Source organism: Pituophis catenifer, unplaced genomic scaffold, assembly GCF_029215685.1.
Source record: "Pituophis catenifer annectens isolate HBS135680 unplaced genomic scaffold, rPitCat1.0.hap2 SCAF_3, whole genome shotgun sequence".
Lineage (NCBI taxonomy): Eukaryota > Metazoa > Chordata > Lepidosauria > Squamata > Colubridae > Pituophis > Pituophis catenifer.
This window is the reverse complement of record NW_027256883.1, coordinates 205,786,189-205,799,448: the sequence shown is the minus strand read 5'-3', so window position 1 is coordinate 205,799,448 and position 13,260 is coordinate 205,786,189. Positions and strand designations below refer to the sequence as shown.

The following is a 13,260-nucleotide window of genomic DNA, read 5'->3' as shown; positions in this document are numbered from 1 at the left end:
CTAACTCCATAATATTATTTTTCATCAGATGATCTGGAATAGGAGCGGCCAAAAAAAACAACAACAACAACCCAAGGTGACATGAAAAGCTATCATTATCTGCATTTGCTGAAAAGAATAAAACCTCAAAATGTAGAAACACAACTTCTAGCAGCTTTCAACATACTCTCACCTTAGGTTTAATTTAATTTAATTTAATTTAATTTCGAATTTATATACCGCCCTTCTCCCTGAGGACTCAGGGCGGTGTACAGCCAAGATAAAAAACATAGAATACAAATATTAAAACATTTAAAAATATATATAAAATTTGGCCCAAAAAATTAAAATCGCAGACTAATTAAAAGGATTTAAAAATTTTAAAAATTTCTTCTTAAGCCAACCCGGCTTGCTGAAAAAGATAGGTTTTCAGGGAACGACGGAAGGCATTGAGGTCCTGGATTCTTCTTATCTCCGTGGGCAACTGATTCCAGAGGGTGGGAGCCCCCACAGAGAAAGCCCTCCCCCTGGGGGCCACCAGCCTACATTGTTTGGCTGATGGCACCCTGAGGAGGCCCTCTCTGTGGGAGCGCACGGGTCGATGGGAGGTCATCGGTAGCAGCAGGCGGTCTCGGAGATAGCTAGGCCCTATGCCATGGAGCGCTTTAAAGGTGATAACCAACACCTTGAAGCGCACCCGGAAGACCACCGGGAGCCAGTGCAGCTCGCGCAGGAGTGGTGTTACATGGGAGCGCCATGTTGCTCCCATCACTACCCGCGCTGCTGCATTCTGGACCAGCTGGAGCCTCCGGGTGCTCTTCAAGGGGAGCCCCATGTAGAGAGCGTTACAGTAGTCAAGGCGAGAGGTGACGAGGGCGTGAGTGACTGTGCACAGGGAATCCCGATCAAGAAAGGGCCGCAACTGGCGAATCAGGCGAACCTGATAAAAGGTCCCCCTGGTAACAGCCGTCAGATGTTCCTCCAAAGACAGCTGCCTATCCAGGAGGACTCCCAGATTGCGAGCCCTTTCAGTGGGGGCCAAAGACTCGCCCCCAATAGTCAGTGATGGAGTCAACTGACTATATCGGGATGCCGGGAGCCACAGCCACTCAGTCTTGGAAGGGTTGAGCCTGAGCCTGTTCCTCCCCATCCAGATCCGCACAGCCTCCAGGCACTGGGACATCACTTCAAGGGCATCGTTGGGGTGGCCTGGGGTGGAGATGTACAGCTGGGTGTCATCAGCGTACTGGTGGTATCTCACCCCAAAGCCACGGATGATCTCGCCCAGTGGCTTCACATAAATGTTGAACAGAAGGGGCGAGAGGACCGATCCCTGCGGCACTCCACAAATGAGAGGCCTCGAGGTCGACCTCTGCCCCCCTGCCAACACAAACTGCGACCGGTCGGAGAGAAAGGAGGAGAACCACCGTAACACGGTGCCTCCCACCCCCAACTCTTCCAGCCGGTGCAGCATGATACCATGGTCGATGGTATCAAAAGCCGCTGAGAGATCTAATAGGACCAGAACAGAGGAATAACCCCTGTCCCGAGCCCTCCAGAGATCATCGACCAACGCGACCAATGCCGTTTCCGTGCTGTGCCCAGACCTGAAACCTGACTGGAACGGATCCAGATAGGATGTTTCCTCCAGGAATTGTGGAAACTGTTGCGCGACCACACTCTCAACAACCTTCGCAATGAAGCGAAGGTTGGAGACAGGACGATAGTTAGCCAATATTGCTGGATCCAGGGACGGCTTCTTGAGGAGAGGCCTCACCACCGCCTCTTTCAGGGCAGCGGGGAAGTGACCCTCACTCAAGGAAGCATTAATAACGCCCTGGAGCCAGCCTCGTGTAACCTCCCGGGAAGCCAGTACCAACCAGGAGGGACACGGGTCCAGTAAACATGTGGCCGCACTAAGTCTCCCCAAAATCCTGTCCACATCATCGGGGGTCACAGCATCAAACTCCTCCCAGATAACATTCTCAAGACTGTTCCTCGTCACCCTGCCCTGATCTACCCAGTCAGAGTCCAAATCCCCCCGGATCTGAGCGATTTTGTCATACAGGTATTGTCCGAAATCCTCCGCCCTGCCTTCTAAGGGATCCTCCCGCACTCCCAGATGGAGCAGGGCGCGGGTCACCCTAAACAGGGCGGCCGGACGATTCCCTGATGACGCAATAGAGGCGGAAAAGTAGTTAGACTTTGCCGTCTTTATCGCCACTAGGTAGGCCTTAATATGCGACCTTACCAGTGTTCGATCAGATTCAGCGAGACTGGCCCTCCAACCGCTCTCCAGGCGTCTTTTCCGGCGCTTCATTTCCCTCAGCTCCTCAGTAAACCAAGGAGCCACCCGGGATCGGCATCGGGTCAGAGGCCACAAAGGCACAACTCGGTCCAAGGCCCCACCAGCCGCCCGATCCCAGGCGGCTACCAGGTCCTCGGCCGAGTCATGTGCTAGATCCTCAGGAAATGGCCCAAGCTCCGTCTGGAACCTATCAGGATCCATCAGGCGCCTGGGGCGGATCCATCTAATTGGGTCCGCCTCCCTGCGGCGAGGGGTCGCGGTTCGAAGATCTAGGCGAAGGAGTGAGTGGTCAGTCCATGACAAGGGTTCCATGTCTATATCCCCTATAACAAGACCACTCAACCACTGGCCAGAGACAAAAATCAGATCCAGAGTGTGACCTCCCCTGTGAGTAGGGCCATGAACTAACTGGGTCAGGTCCATGGCCGTCATGGAAGCCATGAACTCCCGAGCCACCTCAGACGTTTCACCGACAGATGGCAAGTTGAAATCACCCATGACTAAAAGCCTGGGTGTATCTACTGCCACCATGGCTATCACGTCGAGTAGCTCAGGAAGGGCTGTTGCCACGCGGCAGGGAGCCAGGTACGTAAGCAACAAGCCCATCTGAACCCCACGGCCCCACCTCACAAGGAGGGACTCACATCCGGCTATCTGAGGCACAGTGGTCTCCCTCGGATCCAGATCCTCGTTAATAATAACCGCCACCCCCCCCGCCCCTCGGCTGATGGAATGCTCTGAAGCCTGGTGGGCACATTTCAACCAGAGGGACGCCACCCTCCGGGCCCAACCAGGTCTCCGTAATACCCGCCAGGTCCGCTCCTCCCTCTTGTATAAGATCGTGAATGAGGGGGGCCTTATTAACCACGGACCTGGCATTGCATAACATCAGCCGAAGGCCCAGATCCTGAGTATCTAAGCCACCTAGTCTCCAAGAGGAGCCATGGGGACCGGGGCAAGCAATTGCTCTCAAACAGCGAGTGCGAGCCCCCAACACATGATATGGTCCCCTGCTCCCGCCATATCTGCCCCTCCCATCTACCGTGCTGATGGTACAAACCTCATAGGTATCGTCCCCCATCCCTTTCCCAGTCCCTCGACCAACACCTCCCAAATCGTTACCCTGTGCCGGGCTCGGCTCTGACCCTGGTGGATTTCCCCCCCCATCCCCCAGAGTCTTCTTCCCAATTTCTCTAGAAAGATCATTACAAACCCCCCTCCCAGAACCCCTTAAAATCTTAAAAAATTTCCCTAAAAAACCCCACAAATTCTTCCTTGCTCCATGCCATCTCTCTGGACTCCAAAGTCCGTCATCGAGATAGGCCCTCGATAATGTGGAGGGCCAAACCTGCGAGTGGGGAGAATCTCGCAGGGCGAGGAGTTCCGACACCGAATACATTTGTTACTGGGAGTAGTTATGGCTTATAACCAGGGGATCAACCATGATGATTTAAGAGTCCAACGGAAAAGTATATAAGTCTTAGGTAGTATACATTGGAAAACGCCACTGCCTTCATGGCAGTGGGAGGAGTCCAAGAATAGTCCAGAAACGATGGAAATAATAGCCGAGGCTGACTCCCTCAATACTCATACCTAAGGTAAACTTCTCCTTTCAGTTAGGGAGGACAGATAGAGCAATGCCAATCCATAGGTCCAGAAGTATAAGTCGGTTTACAGAGTTAGTGCAGTGGGCATATCAGGAGATGATCCAATGGAGAGTAGATGGAAAATGATGGTGGTATCCAGCTGAGACTGAAAATGGCCTGGATAGCGTGGGACCATCATACGGGCTAAACCCGGCAGAAAAGGGGGGGGGGAGCAATACAAAGCGTTTAGGGGGGGGAACACCCCCATAGTCCTCTTCCGGTCCTCCACATCGCCCCCTAGGTCTTTCCCGGTCACAACGCTCACCCAGTTCAGCCTCCATCAGTTCACTGTGGGGCCTCTGGGCGTCAGTGAGCTGGTCACAAACGGCCACACACCTCACAGCCGCCCAGGTCAGTCCAAGATGGTCACGCCGGAATTAGTTCCTGCCATCTCCCTCGCAGCCTTCAGGCTGCCGCCGCCGCCTCCACCGCCAGCCAGCAGCCGCCATCACAGCCTCCTCCCTGGCTGACGCCACAACAGCTGCCAGCCTCTCCGCCATCCTCCTCGTCTTCCCCAAGCCCCGCCAACACCTCCTGGGCACCCAGGACTCCGACGAGGCTCCGACGAGGGGTCCGCCGGGAGCGCTGCGCTGCCGCCGTCTCCCCGCTGCTCAGGCGACCGCCAGCTGATCGCAAAGGCCGCCGCCACAGCCATCCGGGCCGACAACGCCCCCAAACGCCTCCTCTGCAACACCCGACTCCCTCTGGCCAGGAAGCACTCCGGAGAGCTAAAAAGCTCCCAAAAGGTTGGCAATAGCCTCCGCTAGCCTGGTAGGGGCCATAGTTGTTTCGTCTGGCCCCCAAAGACCCCCTGTAGTCCAAATAACACCCCCTCGGTGGTAGCGGACTCAGCAGGGAGCCGCCATCTTGAGCATGCGCAAAGGAAGAGCCTCCTTACACCTTCTACATTTTAGATCTTTTGCAAAATTACAGTTAGTTATAAATGTTCTAAGAGAAAAAGTAGTTAATTTGTTTCCAAGACAATAGAAACCTAGAAATTAAATTAGATGAGGAAAAATTAGTTACAGGGGCACCTTGGTTAGTCAACTGCCTTGAAACTCATTGAATTTGGTAATCAACACATTTTGAGGTAAAAAATTTTGTCCTGGTACTCATTGTTTGTTGGTACTCAACACACAAGCTAGAATTTGTCGGTGTTGGCTGCTTTGTGACTCAGTACATAATTCCTTATGGGAAAAATGTGTTTGGTACTCATTGTTTTTGGTATTCGTTGTGCCACCTGGAACCAATTAACGATAAGTACTGAGGTACCACTGTATAGGAAAATGGGAATGAAATGGTTGGGATGACAAATTATAAAATAATCTTATATTTACTTCATATTCCAGACTGCAAGAACTGATAATAAAATTCACTGTCAAGATTCTGATTTTTCTTATTATTATAAGTACAAATAGTCCTCAACATACGACCACAATGGAACCCCAAAAATTTTCATTGCTAAGCCAGACAGTTTTGCGACTGAAGCATTCCCTTAACAACCATGATGGCCATCCCAAGAAAGGCCGTAATTTCACATCAGTCAGATGACTAACCTGTTTTACTACCCATCATGACTTATAACATTATCGGGCAGGCTTCTTTACAGTCGTATGTCAAGGACTACCTGTAATGAAACTCTGTTAATGGAGAAATATGAAAGACTTTGTACAACATCCATCCTGGCCCTACTGTTTCCTCACAAATTGGTACAGACTTCTGTATGTTTCTTTTCTCTAGAGGAAATTTGAAAGTTTTTCCATATGGGAAGACGGTGTGTAACCACTTAGGTCCATTCACACCTGCCTTGGGAGGGGGTCAGACTAGATGTTCTCCAAAGTCCCTTCCAGCCCTACAATTCTATGATTCTGATAATTACTTACTTTTTGTCTTGAATGTAGCCCTCTATTCTGTGAAGCTCTTTACCGAACAGTCCACAGGGTTTAAAGTTAAGAATACATTTATCTCCAGTACTATAAAAAAAAAGAAGAAAAGAAAACAGCTTACACAGGGCTAAGATCTCATGGCAAAATAAAAGCTTCTCCCCAATCAGCATCTGCATCATATTAACTAATTAATTTATTTTTATTTGTATCCCGCCTTTATTATTTTTACAAATAAACTCCAGGCAGCAAACATAACGAACCCAGTTCCCTTCTCTTATTTTTCCCACAACAACAACCCTGTGAGACAGATTGGGGCTGAGAGAGAACATCTGGCCCAAAATCACCTAGCTGGCTTTCATGGCTAAAGCAGGACTAGAATTCCCAGGCTCCTATTCCCTAGCCTGGTGCCTCAACTATTAGACGAAACTGGCTCTTTCTGTTGTATGTCTGGCTCTCTCATAATGTTACTACCCTGTTTCCCCGAAAATAAGACATCCCCCGATAATAAGCCCAATCAGGGTTTTGAGCGCATGCGCTAAAATAACCCCCCCAAAAAATAAGCCCTCCCTGAAAATAAGCCCTCCCCTAAAATATTTAAATGCATGTGCAGCCGGTCCCCGCCATTTCCTCTGGTTAGGGTTAGGGAGACAGAGCTGGAAATCAGGTAAGACGGCAAGAGGAGCCCCGTCTTGCTCCACACGCCCCAAAATAATAAGACCTCCCCGAAAATAAGGCCCAGCGCTTATTTCGGGGTTCAAAAAAATATAAGACAGTGTCTTATTTTCAGGGAAACACGGTATAACACTGTGCTTTTAACTACTTTTAAGACTGACTAGGTGGCTCAGTGGCTAAGACACTGAGCTTCTTGATCAGAAAGGTCGGCAGTTTGGCAGTTTGAATCCCTAGTACAAGTCTCCTGAGTGAGCAGGGAGTTGGACTAGATGACCTCCAAGGTCCCTTCCAACTCTGTTACTGTTAAATTAAATTTACCATAATCACTCATGGGCAATTTTATTGTTGTTTGCGAGAGAGGGCCAGTTCTTCCAGGGAATGGGGGGGGGGGCAGGAGAGACAATAATAGGCCAGCAGCTATGTACAAGGTCATCCTCACACCTAGATGGATGCCCCAACACTGTGGTCACTTCATAATGACAAAGGATAGCAGAATTTAAATTGTCTATGGAGATTCTCAGTCATCCAGGTCATGGTTGTCCCAAAGGTGCTTTTTCAAGAGGCAACTGGGCTTTCTGGTTTTTCTTTGAAGACGTTTCGCTTCTCATCCAAGAAGCTTCTTCTGTGTGAAACGTCTTCAAGGAAAAACAAAGAAAGTCCAGTCGCCTCTTGAAAAAGCACCTTTGGGACAGAACTTAAATTGGTTTCTTTAAACAGATATTTCAACCCCACTGAATTTTAAAAAACAATGTGGCAGCCTGCACTAGAAGCACTTTTTATTGTATTATTGTTTGCACCCAACTCCTGAACAATGTATTGAAGTTGAGAAGCTTTAGAATTTCTACAGGAGAAACCTCTTCAGAAGGAAGGTTTCAGAAAAACTCCAGCAGTAGCAGAGATTTCTCACATATTCTGCCCAGGGTTAGAAAGAAATGTAACGTTTCTTTAAGGCAGGCTCATCTCTTCTCACACAAACAGAAGAGATATTACAAATCCACACAGACAAATCCTTATTCCGAACTGCTTCTGCCAATAGGCAGAACAAGACAGACACACTAATGGCTACACCTTCAAGTGGCATACATTACTTTTGGCAGGTTTTAGAACGCGCAGTGTGAAGTAAATGAAAATTTACCTGTGATTTATAATTTCTACTGTTCCATACTGTTCTATCCATAGCTTGCCAATAATTACATTATGTACACAACAGGTAGGGTTAGTCCAAGTGTAAGCTTCGCGATGTCTGTAAGTGAAGAAGAAAAGGTTGATCAGAGGCTTGGCAAATAAAATGAAAGAGGGGGGAAAAAGTATTTGAAACAACTATAATCTATGGCAGAAAGGGTCGTAAAGTGGAGCAGAACTCACTTAATAACTGTCTCACTTAGCAACCGAAATATTGGGCTCAATTGTGATCATAAACTGAGGATAGCCTGTACTATCCCAGACCTTGAAGAAACATTATGATAAACTATAAGATTCATTTATAGGCAAGAATCATCTTTTGTTGAGATGAGTGACTACAGAAATTGATCAAATAAATATATAAGATTTGATTTTGTTTGGTGTTTTGCTTTGCAAATTTCTATGGGGCTTTTTTACTTTATTAATCATGATTTTACTGATGTAAAGCGCCTAGACTAACTAGACTTTCCCTAAATTTATATAAATAACTATCACATTTATTAAATACAACTGAAAGCAAACTAGTTTTAAAATCAAAACATAAACAGCAACAATGAACAAGATGAAAATAATAAGTATCACTTTAAAATATTATTTTGTAGTTGATTGGAAGGAAGGGTACCATATCAATTTTTTAAAATTACTTAATAATTTGAAAAGATTGTTGGGATTTTTAACAGCTTCACACTGTAGGCAGGTTGGGCTAAAGCAGTAGATACAAACATGAGATTTTACTGGAGCTTCTAAACCAAACTCTTACATTCCTAACAGCACCAACACCCTGGACATTTTTGAAACTTTTGAAAGATATGATTTCAGCAAACATAGAATCCTAGAACTGACAACATCCACTTAATGTTTAGCAAAATATTTCCTTGTTCTACCAAAGAGAGAACATCAGCCACATCAAACAAAGCCTAAATTACATATTAAAAATGTTTCATTTTTTCCTTGCCCTCCTTTTATATCCCAGATAAACCCTCAATCACAAATGTTCCTACACTGGAGTAAAAAACATACAAACAAATTAACAAAAAAAATGTCACTTTAAGAGGACATCACTTTTTTTAAAAAAAAAGCCAGTCAAATATTTCTTTATCATTATGAATTGGGCCAATTCACTGAAATGTGGAATTTTTGGGAGATCCTTGGTGCTCTCTGAACTTGGTTATTTTCTTGAAGATGTTTCATTACCCAAACTAGGTAACTTCATCGGTGCTAGTAAGAAGTGGAGTTTGGCCTCAGCATCTCCCCACCAGCCATCAGCATCCAGATGAGCATAAATAAACTCCAAGATTACCATCAGACCAACAATAAAGAAATAAACAATACCCCAATCAAGAAACTGCCAAAGAAGCCAACAGTAGACAGCCTAACCAAAGAACCTCTACGACTACCCCAGGGAAAGCAACTAGAATATAAACTGAGAGGAAAACCCACTCTTTACTAGCACTGATGATGTTACCTAGTTTGGGCAATGAAACATCTGCGAGAAAACAACCAGAGCACCAAGGACCCATCATTTTAACCCTGAGTTACAAATATTCTCATTTATTATGGTATTTTTGTCTGTCCCTCTTCATTGTGCAATTGTGGACTATACTATTATTTTCCAAATTCACAACTGATGAACAAACAGTGGATGGCTTAGAATCTCTCTGTATTTATTCATTCATTCATTCATTCATTCATTCATTCATTCATTCAGTTTGTCAAACATGTACAAGATAGCAGGTATAAGTATGAACATGGACATGAATGAAGGTAATGAAAAGTCACCTAAGCCACCAGGCTTAGAGAGCACTAAAGAACCCACAGCTTAACCCTCAGCTGCAAATATTCTTTTCTGTCAATATTGGTATTTTTGCACTATAATTTATATTAAATGTGCTTAATACCATATTTGGGATATCTGAGTTATAGAAACTTTGAGTTATAGAAACCTAAGACCTCATATCCAAACAAAATCCAGAAAAAGATCAACAAATGAAAATTCCTTGGTAGGGATAGCTATTAAAATGAAATACCCAGACAATAAAGAAGAGATATACTTACTTTATCAGTTCCAATGTTATGGTTCCCCGGGGTTCTGCTTCTACGCTCTTCCCCCAAAACTTCAATTTAGGATAAATTGAGCCATGAAAAATGAAGTCCTGGTTTAAGCCTTCAGAGTAAAATGCGCTGACAGGTGGATGATGACTGACCTGTTCAGAAATTAACCTAAAACCTAAATCCTCCCTAGAAATAAGAAAAAGTGATCATCAGTATAAATCAGTGATTGAAAAAAAAAAAAAAAAGCTTCAAATTATTGCTGTGGTCAAACATTTGTCTATCAATTGTAACAGTTTCTGTATCTTATTTATTTCCTATATTGCCAATATCAATTATAATTACTGGTTTTGCTGTGCTGATGATGTTACCTAGTTTGGTAATGAAATATCTGCAAGAAAACAACCAAGAGCATAAAGGACCCCACAGTTCAATCTTGAGCTACAAATATTGTAATAGTAGAAATATTAGGGCACTAATTTGCACTAGGCAACTTCAATGCTCAAAAACAGAACTTCGAAGCTCTTGGCTTTACGAAAGGCCTCTTGTTACCAGTCAAAACTCGGAGGTAAGCTACTCAATTGGGGATCACCCTAGGGATCACCTTCCAGATCTCCTTGGTTTTCTCCCTTTGTAGGTCATTTCCCTTTTGCTTCTTCAGGTTCAAAACTGGTCTGCCATAGAAGCAGCAGACTGAAATTTACACAATATTTACCTGCTAGAATATGGCTATTCCAGCTAGAAATTCTACAAGGGACGATCTCAAAAGATCTGGAAAGCATTATGTTGCCATTTAGAAACAGGCAGGCACCTGGCTAATATCTTAAATATTTATATTCACAAAATCCAAACTGGAAGCATTGTTTTGGGCCAGGAGCAGAGGACGTATGTGGCACATTGCAAAAGTGAAATTAAGACTGTAGCCTCACCTGATTAATTCATATGTTTCTCCAAGGAGAGGGTTAAATGGTTTGCCTGTTCTCTCCCATTGAGAGGCGACAGCGGACACCGCAAAAGCAGCAACAATCTGCAAGATGCATTATGGGTAAGAATTTTTCCCACAGAACAGAAAATAACACAAATCGCATTCTTAATTACCCTGTTTCCCCAAAAAATATAACCTACCCTGAAAGTAAGTCCTAGTTTGATTTTTACACAGGCGCCCAATATAAGCCCTATCTCACCAAAATAAGCCCTAAATAAGTTCCTGAAGGCCTCTGACAGCGAAAAGGAGGCCAAAAGTGACGCGCACAAGTGAGGTTAATCAGTGGATGACATCCCCCCAAAATAAGACCTGGTGCCTTTTTTTGGTAGCAAAAAAAAATATAAGACAGGGTCTTATTTTCAGGGAAACATGGTAGTAATGTAACAACATAATTAAACATTATTGTTCATTTTCAAATGCTCCTATCCAGTTTCCCCCAAGTATTGGGAGTGACCGGCACCCTGAAAATATTAATAACACCATGGGCACACTTAGTGCTACGTGAGACCACTCACAAAATGGTGACTGGGGGAAGAGCTCCTCTATTCATAAAAAGGCTGATTTAGGCAGATTCCTATTGCCACTTCCTCTAGAATAGCTCCTCCCTGAATGTCCTCCATTATTCCAATTTATATTTGATCTTTTTCAGAGCATATGAACACACTTCCAAAAAATAGGCCTAAACTATTTTTACTATGTTTTTTTCTTCCTATTATACAGGATCGAACCTCACAGCCAACCAGTCTCTTGGCCTTACTTTATCAATTTTGACAGTCTGCCATTCAAATCAGATGCTTTTTTTTCCCTAATGAGAAACAAGCCCTGATTATAGATAGTCCTCGACTTACGACCACAGTTGAGCCCAAACTTTAGTTGCTAAGCGATACATTTGTTAAGTGAACATTTTGCCCCATTTTACGACCTTTCTTGCCACAGTTGCTAAGTGAAGCACTACAGTTGTTAGTAACATGGCTGTTAAGTGAATCTGGCTTCCCCATTAACTTTGCTTGCCAGAAGATTGCAAAAGGAGATCATAAGACCCTGGACACTGCCACAGTTGTAAATATTAGTCAGTTGCCAAGTGTCTGAATTTTGGCCATGTGACTATGGGGATGCTGCAATAGTCATAAGTGTAAAGAACCTGTCTCACTTAGCAACAGAAATTTTGGGCTCAATTGTGGTTCTAACTCAAGGACTACTTGTACAAGTGAAAGAATTCCCATCCAGGACAGATACTTAAGCTACCTATTCTTGAATGGGAAGATCTCTCCCTTCCCTTCTCTGAAGGGGTGTGATAACCCTCTTCCTCTGATCTAAACTGTCTTGACAAAATGGATCCAGTTTCTCCACTGTAAACAGGGTGACCAGGCCTGAGTGGTTTTGGAATATGTGATGCCAGTAGAAATCCAACACTGCACTAACATAACAGGTTAGGGGTAGGGAGATGGAGATGGGGATGGGGATGGAATGGAATGGAACGGAACGGAACAAAAAGGAATAGGAATAGGAATAGGAATAGGAATAGGAATAGGAATAGGAATAGGAATAGGAATAGGAATAGGAATAGGAATAGGAATAGGAATAGGAATAGAAGAGCTGGAAGGCACCTTGGAGGTCTTCTAGTCCAACCCCTGCTCAGGCAGGAAACCCTATACCATATCAGACAAATGGTTGTCCAATCTCTTTTTAAAAACTTCCAGTGTTGGAGCATTCACAATTTCTGGAGGCAAGCTGTTCCACTGATTAATTGTTCTAACTGTCAGGAAATTTCTTCTTAGTTCTAAGTTGCAGTACATGGTTTGTATTTTCATACATATGACAGTGTGGCTACATGAGAATTAAGTTAATAGAAGTAAGATATAGAGACTCGTATCTATGCCCAAGAGATATATGTAATTAATCGAGTCTCATAGGAACAGCAAATGTAACTTCGGGTAACTGAGCAAAACCGCATGGAAAACAAACAAACAAACAATGGACACTTTCTGCTTCATTCCACATGGCCTATTGCACTTATCACTTTTTATCTTTTAACATTTTATTGATTGCATTGCAATTTCTTGGTTTGATTGTTGGGAGTTGCCCAGAGATATTGAGAGTCAGATGGCATGCAGGTTTCAACAAACAACAAAGACAATAGCAATTTTGCCAGGCAAGTTCAGACTATTAGTTTCTGTGCTCTCTGAGTGCTGGGTCAGAGGATTTTAGTATCAGGCCAGCCAGGAAATCTCTCCTATAGTCTTTGGTATTCTGAGGACCTGCGGCCAAGTGCTGTCTGCAGAAAAGGAGGCTTCTAACTGCCTCTCTTGGCCGGAACTGAACCCCTGCTTTTACACTCGAAGAGGCTTTATAGAGCTACAAAATAGCTAGAGTCACCAGCTAGTCTTCAGTCTTGGTTGTGAGCTTTCCATGACCTAGGTCAGTGATGGCTAACCTTTTTCTCGTTGTGTGCCAAAAGAATGCACATGCGCACGCGACAGTGTGTGCATGTGCTGGCACCCCTAATGAAATGCATGCCCCCCACACATGCATGCACGACCCCCCCTATGCTCC

General features: G+C 44.7%; 1 protein-coding gene across 6 annotated transcripts in view; it reads right to left on the bottom strand.

The window, feature by feature from the left end:
* Window positions 1-13,260, bottom strand: part of OSBPL2 (oxysterol binding protein like 2) — a 63,132-nt gene that overhangs the window by 14,600 nt on the left and 35,272 nt on the right. For all 6 annotated transcript variants that reach the window (XM_070941785.1, XM_070941784.1, XM_070941786.1 and 3 more), the window contains 4 exons: window positions 10,652-10,749; window positions 9,729-9,911; window positions 7,627-7,734; window positions 5,817-5,906 (listed from right to left, as the gene is read on the bottom strand). In XM_070941785.1, the coding sequence (XP_070797886.1) occupies window positions 5,817-5,906; window positions 7,627-7,734; window positions 9,729-9,911; window positions 10,652-10,749 (479 nt within the window). The remainder of the gene's footprint in view (window positions 1-5,816; window positions 5,907-7,626; window positions 7,735-9,728; window positions 9,912-10,651; window positions 10,750-13,260) is intronic.